The following is a 19,224-nucleotide window of genomic DNA, read 5'->3' as shown; positions in this document are numbered from 1 at the left end:
GAATACAAAGTGTATAGTGCTCACTTCATATTTATTTTTGATTACAAATATTTTGCACTGTAAAAAACAAGACATTGTATTTTTCAATTCACTTAATACTAGTACTGTAGTGCAATCTCTTCATCATGACAGTTGAACTTACAAATGTAGTATTATGTAAAAAAAAAAAAAGAAACTGCATTCAAAAATAAAACAATGTAAAACTTTAGAACCTATGAGTCCACTCAGTCCTACTTAAGCCAATCGCTTAGACAAACAAGTTTGGTTAAAATTTTCAGGAGATAATGCTGCCTACTTCTTATTTACAAATGTCACCTGAAAGTGAGAATAGGCGTTTGCATGGCACTTTTGTAGCCGGCGTCACAAGATATTTATGTGCCAGATAGGCTAAACATTCATATGCCCCTCCATGCTTCGGCCACCATTCCAGAGGACATGTTTCCATGCTGATGCTGCTTGTTAAAAAAATAATGCATTAATTAAATTTGTGACTGAACTCCTTGGGGGAGAATTGTATGTCTCCTGTTCTGTTTTACCCGCAGTCTGCCGTATATTTCATGTTATAGCAGTCTAGGATGATGACCCCGCACATGTTCGTTTTAAGAACACTTTCACAGCAGATCTGACAAAATGCAAAGAAGGTACCGTGAGATTTCTAAAATAGCTAAAGCACTCGACCCACGGTTTAAGAATCTGAAGTGCCGTCCAAAATCTGAGAGGGACAAAGTGTGGAGCATGTTTTCAGAAGTCTCAAAAGAGCAACAGTCCGTTGCGGAAACTACAGAACCCGAACCACCAAAAAAGAAAATCAACCTTCTGCTGGTGGCATCTGACTTGGGATGATGAAAATGAACATGCATTGATCCACTCTGCTTTGGAGTGTTATCGAGCAAAACCTGTCGTCATCAGCACGGATGCATGTCCTCTTGAATGGTGGTTGAAACAGGAAGGGGTATATGAACATTTAGCATATCTGGTACATAAATACCTTGCAACGCTGGCTACAAAAGTGCCATGCAAATGCCTATTCTCACTTTCAGGTAACATTGTAAATAAGAAGTAGGCAGCAGTATCTCCTGTAAATGTAAACAAACTTGTTTGTCTTAGTGATTGGCTAAACAAGAAGTAGGACTGAGTGGACTCATAGGCTCTAAAGTTTTACATGGTTTTGTTTGAGTGCAGTTATGTAACAAACAAAACAAACAAATTCACTCTACCTTTTTAAGTATCAGAGGGGTAGCTGTGTTAGTCTGAATCTGTAAAAAGTAACAGAGGGTCCTGTGGCACCTTTAAGACTAACAGAAGTATTGGGAGCATAAGCTTTCGTGGGTAAGAACCTCACTTCTTCAGATGCAAGTAATGGAAATCTCCAGAGGCAGGTATAAATCAGTATGGAGATTTAACTGATTGAACTAACCTCGTTATCTCCATACTGATTTATACCTGCCTCTGGAGATTTCCATTACTTGCATCTGAAGAAGTGAGGTTCTTACCCACGAAAGTTTATGCTCCCAATACTTCTGTTAGTCTTAAAGGTGCCACAGGACCCTCTGTTACTTTCTACATTTTTAAGTTACACTTTCATGATAAAGAGATTGCACTACAATACTTGTATGAGATTAACTGAAAAATACTATTTCTTTTGTTTATCATTTTTACATTGCAAATACTTGTAGTAAAAAATAATATAAAGTGAGCACTGTACACTTTGTATTCTGTGTTGTAATAGAAATCAATATATTTGAAAATATAGAAAAATATTTAATAAATTTCAATTGTTATTCTATTGTTTAACAGTGCGATTAATCGTGACTAATTTTTCTAATTGCGATTTTTTTGAGTTAATTACGTGAGTTAACTGCAATTAATCAATAGTCCTAGTTTTAGCATAAAATGTGAAAGTGTTTTCTTTCAACTGAAGTGCAGTATGTCATATTGTCACAATTATATCACACGTAGAAAAAATATGTCACCACCAAAACTCACTCTCTCTCTATATATATTATATATATATTAGGTAAAAAGTCCTATAACTAAACATTTAAGACTGACAAAGCATGAGAATAAATAAGAGCCTAATTTCCAGTTTAAAATCTGATTTTATTACAAAATTATTTAAAAAAAATTCACAATTCACAAAATTCTGCATTACACAGAATTTCAGGGATTCTCTGAAAGCTTTGCTAATGTTCTAACTGTAAAAAGATCTTTTGATGACCATTGATCCAGATTCCCTAAGGTCATTCATCTATTGGCAGTATCACTTCTTTTAAAGGAGTATGATAAGAAGGTTCTCCCCTTTTATGAGGCAGTACTTTGACTCTCAAATGGATCAACAAGCCTGGTTTTACATTGCATTTAGTGGAGATGAATTTTTCCCTTGATTGGTACTGTCTGGTAGAGCAGCTTTGGGTTAACATTCTGGGTTTCTGAGCTAACAATGTCATTGTAGAAAACCGGAAAATAAAAAACTAAGAAAATTCAGATACAAACAGGACTCACCTTGGTACTGCATCCACAGAGGATGAAGCTGGAACCTTGGGCACCTGACAGTTTGCTGCTGCAGCCAGCTTTAAGGCAGATGATGGAACAGCACTTAAAGTCCTAGGTATATGTCGTGCATTGAGTGTGGAAATAGAGTTTACAGTGGCAACTGATGAGGGTACAGTTAATCGAATGTTGTTCCCAAACAGGACCTGAGTTGTTGCAGAGTTGGCAGCGGTTACTTGGTGACTCAGTGCACTGTGGGAACTCGAAGTCTGTGTTATATTTGAAGGCGGTAACAAGGTTGAACCTGCTGCTGACGATGAACTTGTATGTACAAGTGCTGTAGGTGTAGTACTACTGAGGTGTAAGCCCTTGTATACTCCTGCAGAAGAATGAGATTTATTTTTTTTAAAAGAAAACCTGAGACTCCAAACAGGGGTTTCACATACCAACTATGAAAGCAAAATACAATCAGAATGAATTTAGATTTGTATAGCTCTATACCTGAAGCCTGAAGGATGCCATTCACCCCAATTCCAAGCACCACATCATCCTTCATTTTGAATCCCATCAATTGTTCAGATGTTACCAAAGCTGAAGCAGCAAATTGAGCACTAACAGAATCCAATGTCTTGGAAACAAAACCCTAAGAAGAAAGGTGGCAAATAAATGTGATCAAGCTTCAAAAGGTCAATACTCTTCCTATTTTTATGCATAAACTAGTAATGCACAAACCAGTGCAGATAAAGAAAGAACTGATCCTCACTCTTCCCTCAAACCAAACTTCTGATGTTTGGTAAAGTTAGATAAATAATTAAATGCAGTATTCCCCATGTACTTATAATTCCAGTACTAAAATGTGCACAAGTATTTCAAATGCACAATACACTGTCCTTCCATAGCATTTCTCACAAGATTTCTAAACCAATCTGGAAGATTCAAGGAGGTTCGGATGTCCAACAGTAACTTCTGAACTTTTTTGTTTGTCCACTGACACTTTAAATGTTACATATTTAGCTGTTATATATTTTCACAGCTAAAGACAGGACATGTTTATACATTATTATTAAAAGGTAAAAATCTGGCCTCAGAACATACAGTCATACATACAGTCTCAACGGGATAACAACATGGCTGGAATTCTTTGCAATATGTATTCCCGAGTCTTTGCGTATTTCATTTAATTGATTCAGTCATCTTTTTGGCTTTTGTTAAGAGGGAGCAGAGGCAATGCCTGCCACACTCACCTGCAGTGTCCCTTCTAAACACTTTACAGAATGGCTATGATGTAGATTCAGGCGAAAGCCACTTTCCTGTTGGTTAGTTTCAAGGTTCTATGGCAACAGTTGACAATTAGAGATGAACCCTGGTGGGAAACAATGAGGGATAAATCATAGCACAGACAAATCCCTCACCTGTGAAGTGTTGGCAGAGGAATTACTATTTGCTTGCTGTTGATGAATTTGTGCAAACTGCTGTTGCTGCATTAGTGCCAGTTGCTGTTGATGTTGCTGGTATTGTTCGGCTGTAAATGCTGAACAAAATATAAAATGAGAAAATACTATATCAAAATATGTATATGTTGTATATATACACACACACACACACACACATCTTTTAGAATCCTAAAACAAAAATGTTTCAACACACCAAATTCTTAAGAACTTTGTTGCATCTTTATGGCAACAGACTATGATCCTTCTAGAGGTTTTGTCCAAACTAAGTTTTCCCCATTGAGCACATTTGTGGTGAAGTATTAAACACCTTCCGCGTTTAGCTTACAATATTTGAGTGAAGAAATCTCATTTAAGTGACTTTAAGGGAGTAAGCCCAGATTGGCACAAACCACCACTCAGATAAGACTGATCTGCAAAGATCGTGTTTTAGTGTAGTAGGTTAAGACCAACTTTCATATGTGCAGATTTGGGGCATTACACCTCTACCCCGATATAACGCGACCCGATATAACACTAATTCGGATATAACGCGGTAAAGCCGTGCTCTGGGGTGGGAGCTGCGCACTCCGGCGGATCAAAGTAAGTTCGATATAACGCGGTTTCACCTATAACGCGGTAAGATTTTTTGGCTCCCGAGGACAGCGTTATATCGGGGCAGAGGTGCATCTTGTGGGATGTTGAGCATTCTGAACTTCCATGGACTCCAATGGGAGTTAAGGTGCTCACCACCTCCCAGGTGAAGGCCCTCAGGTTTAATATTTAGTTGAAAATACAAAAATGAATTTGATGGATACCAATGAAGACTATTTTACCACATTATGATCTCTCAACATAAACTTCACTATTCCCACCACCCTCTGTTTTGTACAGACTAATATACCTTCTATATTCATATTTAAAAAAAAAAATCATGCACACTGTCAACGGAGAATTTCCTAGAAGCTATTTTCTTCCAAAAAGGAGCTCTTAAGGAATGATCCATTAGTCATAACATGTGTAAATGTCAATCACAATTTTCCCCAGTTAACCCACCTGGGAAAAAAATCCAGTCAATAAGAATGGAGTTGTTTATGTTGATTTACAGAAGGATGTCTGAGGAAAGACACTGTATTATACTAATTTGTCTATGGAGAGATCAGTTCTAAAAAAACAAAAAATAAAATTCATTTTGAATCCCCAAAATGGTTTGTATAGTTTTAATGAAGAAAATCTCTACTGTTAATTTAAAAGTGGGATGATGGTGCAGATTGAATCCATTATAGAGTCAGCCTAGACCACACCATGTGAGTTTTCCCAAATTAAATTTCAGGTGCCCAAATTTCTGTGTATGTTCTCAAAACAAATATTGTGAACATTCTTATGCAACAACTTCCAATGCTTTCTAGAGTTACGACCGTTACCAAATGGAAGGTATCCAACTTTCTACAAGTCAACACAGGACTTAAATGCTTGTTCATGAAATACAGTATCTTGGCCAAAGCTTTTCTCCTTTGTTCCCAACTGCAGAAAATCTGTACTGCTATCAGACTACATGCATCTAATGTTTCCAGAAAAAATAAAAGACTAAAATGTTTTTAATCTTTGCTGAATGTAGATAATAGTTAATCAAATGGATTATGATGATTTGAAAACAGAAGACGAACGAGTTAATCCATAAGAAGTTTCTAAAGATCATATGTCTTCAGCCTACACTCAACTATGAGTTTCTCGGAAATATTTGCTTCATTCGCAGCTACAATTAAGATCTTGCACATGATTATATCTATATGTATCTATCTTTCTTCTGATTATGTATTGAAAGAGCACCAAATCATCACAGAATCTATTTTAGGGTTTTATACTGCTGCCCATCACTGTAGTATTTGAGAGTCTGTATCTAGCAGCTGAACACAGTAAAATGGCATAAGATTTCAAACAAGTTAGCAGCTCTTCCGATAGAGTTCTTTAGTGAATAGGCATACAATGGTTGTTTATATATAGCCATGTGTAATACACTGCATCACCTTCCAACTTATTTCTTTTAAAAATATGGCAAATTGAATTGAGATTTGTCTTGAAGATTTGAAAAAAAAATCAAACATTTACTGCGTTAATAGGTATTTCATTTATATAAATCTTTTTATTAATTATAACTAGTTGGTGCTATATTACAGTGTTTTGAAATTAAGAGTTTAAAGAATCCATACAAATAATGACTAGGAAAGTTAAGATTTTACAATTTAGATGATTTTTCTTCCTGTTCATTCTCAGTCATTTGGTGAAAGGAATTTGCGCTCTAAAGTAACAAGTTTGTAAATGTATTGCTTAAAAATGAATTGAAATGAGTTACTAAAAAAGAGGAAAAATACATAGTTTAAGATTCCAATTGATAAACAATACCATCATAAAGCTGCATATATATTTTAAACAAAGTTTATCTAAAGTTATGGCCCCCTTTTATCTTCCAAAACCTGAATTCAGGATTTTACATTTCAGCTACCTATGATATCAGTCATTTGCTAGGGAAGCAGAGTGCCAAACTAATTAGTTTATAAATGAAAAGACTATATTTTAAAATCATTATTATACAATTTGTAAATTAAAAGCCATGTTAGGGGGACACAAGATAATTTAGTCCTGGGCCCCCGCCCCACAATTACCCCCAACTTCTTATATCATTGATTACATCAGGAAAAAAAAAATCCAGTTAGTCATTAATACTTTGAACAATGAAACCAGACTGGTCAGTTTGATTTGCATATAGTTACTTTCAAATTCCTTAAACATTCTCTTTTGCAACAATAAAATATTGTAATAGCATGGAAGCAATAAAAACACTATCCATCAGAGTTTTAACGCTACATTTTGGGCTTAAACCACTTGAATATTAAAAAAATTAAAATTACAAGTTAACTGAAGTTTACATTTCTGTTTAACAAAGTTAAACACAATTTAACATCCTTGTCTTGTTACTGCTGCACAAAAGCATTGAGTGTGGTCATTGTTGACAGTATTTGACAGATATTAATCTGGTACTTTTTGAAGGATATATTTAGATTTATAAATGAATGTAGTTTCCAAATAGCTTTTCAATGAATTATTGCAGTCCATACAAGAATTATCTTTCCAGCCATTATCAAAATAATTGCAGTAACCATTTAAAAAGGCAAGTGAAAAGAAAAAACTGATTTTCACCCACAGCATTTTAATTATTTAGGCCCAAATTTTCAAAAAATAGAGGCCTAAGGAAGCATTGAAATTCAATGTTAGTTGGCTGCCTGACTCCCTTAGGCATATTTGAAAATCCCAGCATAAGCAGTACAAACGCCTGTTAGCTTTTCTCCTATAACTTCTGGACACTGAGATTACACCTAAAGCATTGACAAGTGACAATTTTTTTGTAGTGGTTAAAGAACCAGACAGTCAAGGGCTCCAAGCATAATTTCCAGTTCTGCCAAAGATTTGGTGTGTGATCTTGGGCTATTCACATCCTCATTATCCTCAGTTACATCCATTTTACAGACAGGAGGAAACACCTCTCTCATAGGGTTATTGCTCAGAGTCAAAGTTTGAAAACTGCTTAAGTACCCTCTGATGGAAACTGTTACAGAAATGTAAAAATATTTGTCACCCCCATAGCATGTGTCAAAATGCTACTTTCACATAACAAAAGGTCCAGTATGCAGGCCATAATCTGTATTTGTTTTAAATCTTTTAGTCACAGAAGCTAACTTTTTAGTCTGAGCTACCTATAGAAAAGCCCTACATACATTGATGACCTAACCAATCAGGAATGCTGATAATATGCTCTGTCCAAACCCAACTGAGATTGATTTTTCTGTGAAGGGGTCTGCATTAAAGAAAAACATCCTAGTTGGCTAAAACAAATCAGATTTATTCTGCTCATTTACAGTCCTCCTAATCTGCTTCCTAATTTTCCTCCCGTACTGAGTACAGATCAGAATTCTCTTGTAGGCCGCTAGGCCAACAGTGTGTTTAGCTCTACTAGTAAGACACTGGTGAGACAGAAGGTTTTGGGAACTGGTTTTTCCTTGTGTAACACACACACACACACACACACACACACACACACACACGACCCAAAAAACCTCGTAAGTGTCCTTACTTTTCAATAAAGGATCTCAATATGCAACCTAATCTTCAGTATCCTTTATTTTCAGTGCATTTGTACAAATCTGATTGGGATTGTGCAAGGCTCTCCTGTGAAATTATGGGTCTTCATGGCAAAGCTGCTCAGCATTGTAAAGTCAAAGAGAGGGTCTAAAGTCTTGAAGTTCAGATCAAGAATGAAACAGTTTCACTATTTTTTCATAAGTGCAAAACTGAATTTCTCCAACAGCTTTTCTAACAGAATATCACATTTCAGAAAAAAATTCTGTTCACCTCTATGAAAAGCCATTTAGTACTAATATTTGTGGATTGGCAGCAAGTAGCTGCCACAAACAGACTACCTATAAGGATTGCAGAGAGAATCCTTTTTGCCTTCATCTACCACATATGATGTTATTGCTTGTAAAGTCAAACCAAGTTTGTTGTGTAAACATGAAAGCTTAGCATCCCAGAATCTTGAATGTCAATAAGATCCAGGTAATGAAGGGAAATTCTAAAACTTGTTGAAATGGGTAATCAGTCTAAAAAAAATTGTAAGAGGATACTTTCTAATTTTTTTTTATTGCTGTGCAGACTTCTGGAACTTTTACTACTTCTCAGCTCTTATTCCATAAATGAAATCATACATGCTTGAAAATCTGACAGATAGACAAGACGGGTGATCACCTCCAACTGGTAAAGCTTCTTATTTCTAGCTCCTACTTCTACCATTCAGTTTTTAGTAATAAAATTGTGAAGTGTGGCTCTTAACATCAATGCTCACAGAAGCATGTTCTTATGACAATTTCACTAGAAAATAGCTTTGCAAGTTTTAATATGTGGTACAATCTGACTAATGAGACGAGCCCAAATCTTTCATCTGTACATATCTGTCTTAGATATAGATTTGTTTCAATATTTCAGTTCAAGGAGCAAGAAAGTAAATACTAATGCAGTAGATTACATTTTTAATTTCAGATCACACAGTGCCTGTTTTTTCAGGTACTAATGAAGACCAAACATCAAGTCTAGCTATTCTAAGATCAACTATATCTGAAACCATGTCAGAAGAATCGTGCTACACCGTGTGCATTTCCCCAACATAAGCTAGGAAGCCTATATAGAAACTGAAGTAGAACAATAATACCCAAGAGAAATATAAGTGCACTGTAAAAGCACAAAATTGTGAACTTTGAAATTAAAAAAAAACTCATTGTAAAAATAAAATATTTTTATTGACAGTTTCAGTTTCTTCAGATCAACCACATTAGGGTTGTGAAGATTTCCATCAGAGATCATTCTGGTTCCTCATAACCAGGGGTGGTTCCAGGCACCAGCGCAGCAAGCACGTGCCTGGGGCGGCAAGTCACGGGGGGTGGAGTGCAAGTCGCTGTGAGGGCGGCAGTCAGGTAGCCTTCGGCAGCGTGCCTGTGGGAGGTCCGCCGGTCCCGCGGTTTCGGCTGCAATTCCGTGGCAGATATGCCGAAGCCGTGGGACTGGCAGATCAGCTGCAGAAACGCCGCCAAATCCGTGTGACCGCGGACCACCCGCAGGCATGCCGCCGAAGGCCGCCTGACTGCCGTGCTTGGGGCGGCAAAAAACAGAGCTGCTCCTGCTCATAACCAGGCTTCTGAGGCTTCTTTAAAACAGAGTATTCTGAGAATGTTGAACTCTAGGATGAATGAACATACTAGCTAGAAATTAAAGAGGCATGTGAATTTTTAAAAATTCTTACTCAAGTTATGATAGAGAATAATGTACTATTAGTAAGTTGATAACTTTTAGGAGGCATTGAACCTTAGCACTGAGTTTAAGTCAGGCTTCCATATGGCACCAACTTTCTAGGACTATAAGGGCTTTAGGTTTGGATGCTAACAGTTCAGTAGCATCTGAACGCTTTCATATTTCCTAGCAAAACCCAATACAGTAAGTTCAGAATAATACCTCAAATCTTAGTAACCATTTTTGATACGTTAAAAATGAGAAGTAATTGGAAGCGTTACGATTTAGGGCCTGATCTAAAGTCTACTGAAGTCCATGGAAAGACTCCAAATTGCCTTGAATAGGCTTTGAATTTGGACCTTAAAAAGAATGGCTGTATGACATCTAACAGGGCATACTGCAACGAATTTCAATACTCTTTTTTTCCAAATTTTTTCCTCTACACAATAAATTGTTAGCATTTCTTCCGAGACATTGCATTAATGACTAACAGCATCACAGTCTACAAATTTATTAGAAGATGAATTTACCCAAAAAACTGGATCTCAAGTTGGTTATCTGAAAAAAAAGTCTGATAGTTCAAAGGTTTGCTTTTGTGGTTATATGTAAGTTAGCCACAAAAAACGCTTTCCACAGTAGTGTTTGCAGCACAATGGCTGAACTGAAGCAGAGTTAAAAATCAGCAAGTATCCTGACAAACTATTTCTTATGCTACTTGACAGTTTACTAGTTCAGATTGTAATGTTACAGGTTAGTCAGTTCACCCATAATTTGAGTTACTGTCAGGCATCTTGCCTTATGGAATTGTCCCACACGGTCCAATAAAAGGGATATTGTCTCTATCCACTTTGTACACTTCCTATACAGTTCATTTCCTCAGCATTTTAGTAATTAAGAAATGTACAGTGCTAGTGGTTTTCCATAAACAGGAAATAAGCACAGAGGTTTGCTGCTTTGAAAAAAATTGCAGTATGGACAGGTACTTTTAATTGTAAGGAACTGAAGATTTGAATAAATAATCAATTCTGGAATGATGACGACTCAATACATTTCAAATATCCTCTTGGTCATAGGTGCAATCTTGTGTGATAGCTCAAACTTTTAGGACAGCCAATAGTTGACACAGTAGGCATGCATTTTTCCAAAATAGTTAAAGAACACATTGATTTTACCTATCAACTTTACAGATGTGAATTTCTCTCTATAGTTTTTTTTGGCTCAGTAGTTAAAGTCATCCCACTAAACTAGTATCTTGTAACTGTACAGTTTAGCTTGATGTGCCTTGTTTTACATACTACTTCATACAGACAAACTCTTGTACTGTAAATCTGAATAGGAAAATGAAGATTACTTACCTGTAAGTGGAGCTTCTTCGAGATGTATGGTCCTTATCTGTATTCTACAAATGGGATACGCATGTGCACCATGCACCTGAGTCAGGAATTTCGTGCAAGCAGTGTGTATTGGCCCGCACATGCGCCATAGCTCTCCTTGTGTTCCCGACCGAAGGCAGTGCAGGCCAACGCCTCTCCAATTTTCCATTCTTACCTCAGAGTAACCACTCCGAAGCAGAGGGGATGGAGAGCAGGCAGTGGAATACAGATAGGGAACACACATCTTTAAGAACCTCCAGTTATAGGTAACTAACCTCCATTTCTTCTTCATGTGATGGTCCGCTATGTGTATTCCACATGTGGGAGATTAACAAGCTGGTGGTGGGCGTGAGGATGCATAAGTGATAGCTGACTGTAGAACTGCTGTCCCCATTGCTATATCTGCAGTGGACTACTGTACCAAGGCATAAGGTCTGGTGAAGGTACGAAAAGAGCTCCAAGTAGCTGCTCCACATATCTAGTATGGGTACATTTCTCAGAGATGCAGCTGAAGTAGTCTGCTCCCTGGTGGAATGAGCCTTTACACCTTCTGGGGGTGGGGGGGATGCCATTTGGTCTGTAACAAAGGATAATACAATCTGAGATCCATTTTTAAAGTCTCTGCACTGATATAGGTTGATATCATGATTGCTCTGGAAACAAATAGGTTTAGGTGTCTAATGACCTTTGTTCTTCGCAGATAAAAGGCCAAAGCCCTCCAGATGTCCAGAGAATACAGTCTTCTCTCCTCTTCCAAGACATGTGATTTAGGAAAAAAAAATACAGGTACATGGATGACCTGACTTCTATAAAACTCAAACTATCTTGGGCATGAATTCGGGGTGGGGGCATAGCAAGTCCTTTTCTTTACAGAAGCTAGTATATGGATGGCCTGCCAATAAGTGCTCCCAGTTCTCGGACTCTTCTGGCTGACGTTATAACAATCAGAAAGGCCACCTTCATGGACAGATGGTCACCATGCAGGTGGTTAGCGGCTCCAAGGGAGACTTAGTAAAAGACAACAGATCAAAATTGAGGTCTGATTGAGCTTTGAACTTCACCACTGGTAGAAAGGATCTGCGAATCTCCTTCAAAAAATTCTAGTTGTGACAGGGTGCCTGGAGATCATAGTTAGTTATCTATTGGAGCATTGAAAGCACAGATAGGTGCTAAATGTACCCGCAGGGAACCGAACGCATGACCTGAAGACTTAAGGGTAAGGAGATTCTTTAAGATATCAGGGATTCTGGTGGAGTTCGGAGACAAAATGCATTGATGAATCCAAGCAAAGAAATGCTTCCATTTAGCTGAGTAAAAGCTTCTTGCAGAATCTTGTGTACTTTGGCTAAAGATTAATTGCAACCTCTTGGAACATGAGCATTCTATCTCCGATGCCCATCCAAATATTAGGCTCTGAGTTGGAGCAGCCTTGAATTGGGGTATGTGATTTTGCCTCTGGGTTGCGTTAGAAGGTCCAGTAACGTGGGGATGTTTATGTGTGGTCATACCAAGAGCTTTATTAGATCGATGAATCAGAACGGTCTTGGCCAGTTGGGTGTGATGAGGATGACTCATGCTCTGTCTTGGTGGATATTCCATAGAATGCCAGGCAATCCTTCCACAATATCAGGAGGGCATCTCCCAAAGAGTCTGTCTAGTGCTGGTCTGGAGCAGAACCAAGGCAATTTCCTGTTTGCCTGTGAGGTGAAAAGGTCCCAGGCTGGCATTTTCCATGACCAAAGATGTAGTCGAAAAACAAATTGTGAATCTCCCATTCTTGATTTGTGGACAAATGTCTGCTCAGGCAGTCTGTTAGGGAATTCTGCACCCCTGGTAAGTACGCTAATAGGGTTAACTGATGTTTGATGCATCAATTCCAGAAACTGACTGCCTCTACACACAGAGATTTCGTTCCCCCTTGTTTGTATATATAAAATACTGTTATCTTGTCCAACATTATCTGACTATGTTTGGATTGGATGGAGGGAGAAAGGCATTGCAGGCCTGACAGAACGCCCTGAGTTCCTATAAGTTGATGTGCATTCTGGACGCCCTCTGCCATGTGATCATCCATGTGCACACCCCAACCCAAGAGGGAGGCATCGGTAACTATGGCTGCCTCAGGTGTGGGTGTGAGGAACAGCATTCCAAACCGAACCTTTTCCAGTTTTGTCCACTGCACAAAAAAGAGCCTAATACCTTGGATGGAATTGTGACCTTGTAGTTTGGTGCCCTTCACTGGTGAATACGCCAAGAAAAGGCAGGCTTATAAGCACTGTAGATGTAATCTGGTGAATGGTGTCACATGTGTACATGAAGTCAAGTGGCTAAGGAGTGAAAGGCAACTTCCAACTGATGTCCTGGGCCTGATGATGACCTTGTGCATAAGAGTGTTCATGACCTGAAACCTTTCAAGAGGTCAATATGCTGTTGCTGTAGTTGAGTCTAACAATGCCCCTATGAAATCTATGTACCTGGGGAGGTTTTTTGGGGGGGATTTTTATGATTGATGCAAACACCCAGGGAAGATAAAAGGCTGAGCAAAACACTGGTTGCCCTGAGGAACTCCTCAATGGGAGTGGCCTGCAAGAAGCCACTTGTTGAGGTATGGGAAGACGGCAAATCCTTCTCTTCTCATCCAAGCAGTCACCACTGAAAAATTCTTTGTAAAGACCCCAGATGCAGTGACCAGACCAGATGGGATTAATCTGAATTGGTAGTGGTCTTGGTGGAAGAACCACCTCCTGTGGGCTGGATGGATATCAATATGAAAATATGCATCTTTCATGCTGAGAGCCACAAAACCAAGTGCTCTCCTCTAATAAGGGAATTACTGATGCCAAGGATATCATGCAGAATTTTAGTTTTCAGATAAACTTGTTTAACTGATGTACATCAAGAATTGGCTTCGATCCTCCATTCTTCTCGGGGAATCAAGGAATAAGGAGAATATAGCCTCTTCCTGTGGTGTTGAGGTGGAACCATTTCTGTAGATCCCCTGAGGAGCAGGGAATTTACCTCCTGTTGTAAAAATCTCCTTGCGAGAATGGTCCCTGAAGAGGCTTGTGAAAAGGAGTTGTCAGAAACTCTAGTTGATAGCCTCTTCTAATATCCCTATGTCTGTAGTTAAGGCCCTCCAGTCTTTGACAAATAGGGTAAGGTGACCTCCAAATACCTGAATAGGGGAAAGACGAGGCATCAGTAAAGGGATGCTATCTTGACAATCCTGTCAAAAAGAAATTCTTCAGTTGGGGATTAGAGTACCTAAGTGGTGGTGGATGTTGTATAGACCCGGGAATCCAGCTTCTGCATCAACTATCTCTTGCATGGTGGTTCCTGAGCACATTGATGATAAAAGGGCTGAGAAGATGGTCTTGCCCTATATCCCTGTCTATAAAGCTTCCTCTGGGGGGGCGGGGGGGGGGAGGGGTATGAACGCACAACAAGCAAAGCTTTATTCTCACATCTTTGAGGCAGCAGAGTTGCATCTGTTTTCTGATGGACTACCTTATAGTATCAAAAAGGGCAGATCTTGGATGGTACTCTGCATCTCTGTACAAAAATCTGATTACAAACATGAATCTCTCCTCATGGACAATGGCCATAGCCATCCCCCTCCATGCAGTATCTGCTGCATCCACTGTGGCTTGGAGTGAAGTTTTGGCCACCACTTTGCCTTCATCCACGAAGGCCTGGAAGTGGGCTCTATCCTTCTCAGGAAGCTGGTCCTTAAACTCTAGAAATCTAGCATAATTGATCAAATCACAAATGGTCAAGAGGGCCAAGAGGAAAAGAAGACCTTTATTCCCAGAAGGTCAAGTCTCATATCCCTCATCAGAGGGAGTAGCCTTTGGATGCTGTTGCTCTGTAACTGCCTGCACAACCCTGTAGTTTGGCAGAGAGTGAGAGAACAAGAACCCTCCCACTTGGCTGAGAAGTGCTACTTTGTCCCAACCCTCTTAGGAGTAGAAGCACAAGAAGCAGAGGTGTCCCAAACTGCCTTTGCTGTGTTTATGATGGCCTCGCTGATGGGGAGGGCCACGCTACTGTCTATTAAGCAGTGCTGAGCCTTCTGAATTTCCTTCAGCTGGATTTGTAGCTTTGCAGCTACTCTAAGCAATACCAAGAGCTCCAATGGGGCTGGTTGCGTATGGCTGGGTGATGGCAAATAAGACTCTTGCACCATTTCTGGGTGCCTGGGGTAGGGCTCCCACAGTCCCTAATGTTGCCAATAGGATAGATCCACCAGCAGAGGGAGACCCCTTGGCATCAGGTACCACCTGTCTCTTGGCCAATCGTATCTGGCTGGAGATTGGAATCCTGTCCTTTTATGACTTGTCTGGGGCTGCCTCTCTTTGGTGCTGCAGATACTCTCGCAGAGCCTCCGACTCATCAGAAGAGAATGCCACATCCCTGAGCAGTGGTAGGACCAATGGCTGCGCTTCAAAGCTGGTGGGTGGAATGGGAGAATGACTGTCTCCTTGTGATAACGATGTCCTGGAATATAGACAGACCCAACAGGAGCAGTGAATGCAGACAGGGAACAGCAAAGATGTCTTCTGGGGAGACACGTCTCCAACTGTCCCCGAGTACAAGGAGAGCTGCTCTGGTCGCTGTTTGGGGTCGCATTGCTATCAGTACTGCCTGGGTTCCCGAAGTGGATTGAAGCACAAGGAGTTGTCTCTCTCGTGTCTTCACCACTGGAGCTGGTGTTAGAATCAAAGGATCCGTACCCTTGCGTATCTCCTATTCTTGTCAAGATTTAGTCAACCTCTGCACCTGTGCACACTGGCTTTCGCGACTTTGACAGGGTCAGGGAGAGACCCCTTCTTTTTGGGACAAACACATACATAGATGACTTATGTCTATGAGAGTGCCCCTTATTCTCCCGTGAAGCCTTCTCTTTAGGCTTAACAGACTTAGCCTCTGTTCCTGAGCTCATGGGGGAGGGATAGCTCAGTGGTTTGAGCATTGGCCTACTAAACCCAGGGTTGTGAGTTCAATCCTTGAGGGGGCCCACTTAGGGATCTGGGGCAAAAATCAGTACTTAGTCCTGCTAGTGAAGGCAGGGGGCTGGACTCTATGACCTTTCGGGGTCCTTTCCAGTTCTATGAGATAATAAATAATAATAATAATATATGGAGATATACCTAAGTGCTGCCCACTTGTTGAGCCGGATGTATGGGCGGTGTGTCTGTCTCTCCTTGGCCTGGATTTGATGATGGCTTCGTTATGACCCTCATGGGTTCAGGGGAAAGAGAGAGAGCAGCAGATGCTGAAGTTGGCAGAAATGTGAGCCTCAATAAGGAAGTACAGGCAACACTTATGTTTGTTGCTCACAGAAAAGGAGTACGGGCAGGAAACAGTTTTTGAATCCCAGGACCCTGGATATTATCCCAGACTTCTTGGGAGAGGGGGGAAAAATGCTATTTAACTATCTGTGCTATACCATAAAAACTACTAAAAATTAACTATACATAATTCTTACAGGAATGACGCAGCAAAAAGGAGCTGAGGAAACAGGAGATTCCTACTCCAATCATGCTGTGGTAAGAAGGAACTGGACAGGGATCAGCCTGCACTGCCCTTTATGCCCTTGGTTGGGAGAATGAGGAGGGCTATAGTGCATGTATGGGCCAACACATTTCTTTCAAGAAATTCTGGAGTCAGGTGCGTGGTGCACATATGTATCCCATGTGCGGAACACACACACAGGGATCATCACTCAAAGAAGCATCGCCTTTTTTGAGGAACATTTGGAACTAGATGAGACAAACACTAGAAAAAGGTACTACAGAAAATAATCCTACATTGGCATGAAAATAGACTGGATGATGTATTCGGTCTTTTCAATCTCTAAACTTCTCTGACACTATGTACCATTGGGTTAAAGATTGTTATACCGTGGACAGGTGATTTAGCTTAGGACTCCTGATAAAATGATGGAGAATCATGTGGCTATAATCTCAATGAGTTGTATTAATGTTTACTCCCTTTTCTAGATTTAAAAAACCAACCTATTTGATTCGAGTACATCTGTGTCTATGAAATCAGACTAGGTAAATCTTTACATGTATTATTCCTATGCCAAGTGTTAAAAGTTAACTGTTTCAGATAAAAATATGAATCTAAATTCCATACTGATTTTTTAGTATTGAATGTTTACTATAAAAGTAATTTACAACAATGAACACATTTGATAGTGTTAATACACTGAACACTTATTCACAGATTTAGTTTTTTCTAAACTTAAGATATAGCCAACGTAATTAAAGTCTTTATCTAAAAGAAAAACTGTCTCATCTAGATTAAGAGTCACCTCTACAATCTATTTAAAAAAGTAAATACAGCTGTTAACCTTGAACTCCAAATTTGTAACCAGTTCACTTGTGATCTTTAAATAGGATCCGAAACCCATAAACATTCAATTTCTATTCACAGCCTACCTGCCAACAGTCCCTTTGTGTTTTATCCTAAGTAGCTAGAAACTTGCCCAGTATCTTTAGTGCAGTTCCTCCTCCTGGCATTAACAAACTTATACTGCATCTGCTCTTTCCTACTGCCCTGCTTCTCTTTCAGATCACTGTATCTGCTTCAGGCAACTGGAAGAACCACTAAGAGAAGAGAGAAGGCAGCCACCAGAAACCTCATATCAGAGGCTCTAACCCACGGGTAGGCAAACTTATGGCATGCGTGCTGAAGGCGGCACACGAGCTGATTTTCAGTGGCACTCACACTGCCCGGGTTCTGGCCACTGGTCCGGGGGGCTCTGCATTTTAATTTAATTTTAAATGAAGCTTCTTAAACATTTTAAAAACCTTATTTACTTTACATTCAACAATAGTTTAGTTATATATTATAGACTTATACAAAGACCGTCTAAAAACGTTAAAATGTATTACTGGCACGTGAAACCTTATTTTAGAGTGAATAAATGAAGACTCGGCACACCACTTCTGAAAGGTTGCCGACCCCTGCTCTAACCAGTAGTAATTTCAACCCCAATCCATCTTCCAGCAAGGGGTGGAGTAGACGGTAAAAGAAGGAAATACCAGGATGACGGGCAGGGGTAAAACAGAAAGAACACTGGGACAGGGAAGAGAAAGAAAACACTAGAGGAGGAGGAGGTAGCCTGCTTTGCATGCACTCTTTGAAGATATTGCAAGGGGGGGGAGGAGGGGGGAGGGCAGGATTAACAGAATGGCAAGGTGTAGAATACATGTATGGGAGGCAGGAGGGAACATAAAAACAATGAAAGGCAGGATAAAACCTATTTTATTGAGTAAGCATCCAAACTTTTGGAGTTCATCACTGGTTATGTGTATTTCTGAAAATACTGGAAATAGGATTTTACCTGATTTTACATGTATTTTTTCAAAGTTATGCTGTTGGGTTGAAACAAACACCTATGATTAAATATGGCAAAGAATGGGATTTAGTAAAGTTTTTTTTCCTCTTAGTTTAGCAGGATATTTTAAGAACAACCTGAAAACTGAGGCCCTGATGAATTAAAATTAAGAATATAAAAACGACATTCACTGGAACGTGTGCGTGAGTGCCTCCCTGCCTCCCCACCAGCGATTGGGGAACTGTCCCAGGATAAAAAGTTTTAATATTGGCACTATACTATATACTCTACTGAATAGAATTTTTAGATAAGTGATCTCTAAATATTTCTTCATGACACATTTTGGTGGTTCTTTTAATATCTCTCCCAAAAAGATTCTGAGTGCTGTCTCTGTCCTACAGGGAGAAAAAAGATTATGTATTTAATGATCAGCACTCTATGCTCATTGGTCATCTCCTAGCAATTGAAAATGTAAAAAAATCAGCATAGTTGCCTGACCATCTGTAGCCTTTGATGCAATTGACTATGAGGTTTTGTTGACTTAGACAGTGAACTTTAGCAGGAGTGGATGGTATAGCCGGTCTTGGAGATCCCAAATGATGATTTTAGGAGTAGTTACTATTTCACAGGGAGCATATTTCACAAGCTCATCAGCAACTCTTGGCTTTCTATGTTCTTTCAGATGCAGTTAGTGCTGACTGATCAATAAAGCTAGTGAGCTAAACATATTGGATTTTAGTTATTTGAC

General features: G+C 39.5%; 1 protein-coding gene across 3 annotated transcripts in view; it reads right to left on the bottom strand.

Moving 5' to 3' along the window:
- EPC1 (enhancer of polycomb homolog 1) overlaps positions 1-19,224 on the bottom strand; it is a 108,639-nt gene that overhangs the window by 1,707 nt on the left and 87,708 nt on the right. For 2 of the 3 annotated variants that reach the window (XM_026652008.1, XM_026652006.2), the window contains exons 11-14: positions 3,903-4,021; positions 3,735-3,821; positions 2,992-3,133; positions 2,503-2,869 (exon numbers count right to left, since the gene is read on the bottom strand). In XM_026652008.1, the coding sequence (XP_026507793.1) occupies positions 2,503-2,869; positions 2,992-3,133; positions 3,735-3,821; positions 3,903-4,021 (715 nt within the window). The remainder of the gene's footprint in view (positions 1-2,502; positions 2,870-2,991; positions 3,134-3,734; positions 3,822-3,902; positions 4,022-19,224) is intronic. The other variant, XM_026652007.2, reaches the window with a different exon arrangement.

This window comes from Terrapene carolina, unplaced genomic scaffold, assembly GCF_002925995.2.
Source record: "Terrapene carolina triunguis isolate 2854851 unplaced genomic scaffold, T_m_triunguis-2.0 Scaffold111, whole genome shotgun sequence".
NCBI classification, from domain to species: domain Eukaryota; kingdom Metazoa; phylum Chordata; order Testudines; family Emydidae; genus Terrapene; species Terrapene triunguis.
The sequence above is the reverse complement of the archived record's forward strand: the minus strand, read 5'-3'. Positions and strand labels throughout refer to the sequence as shown.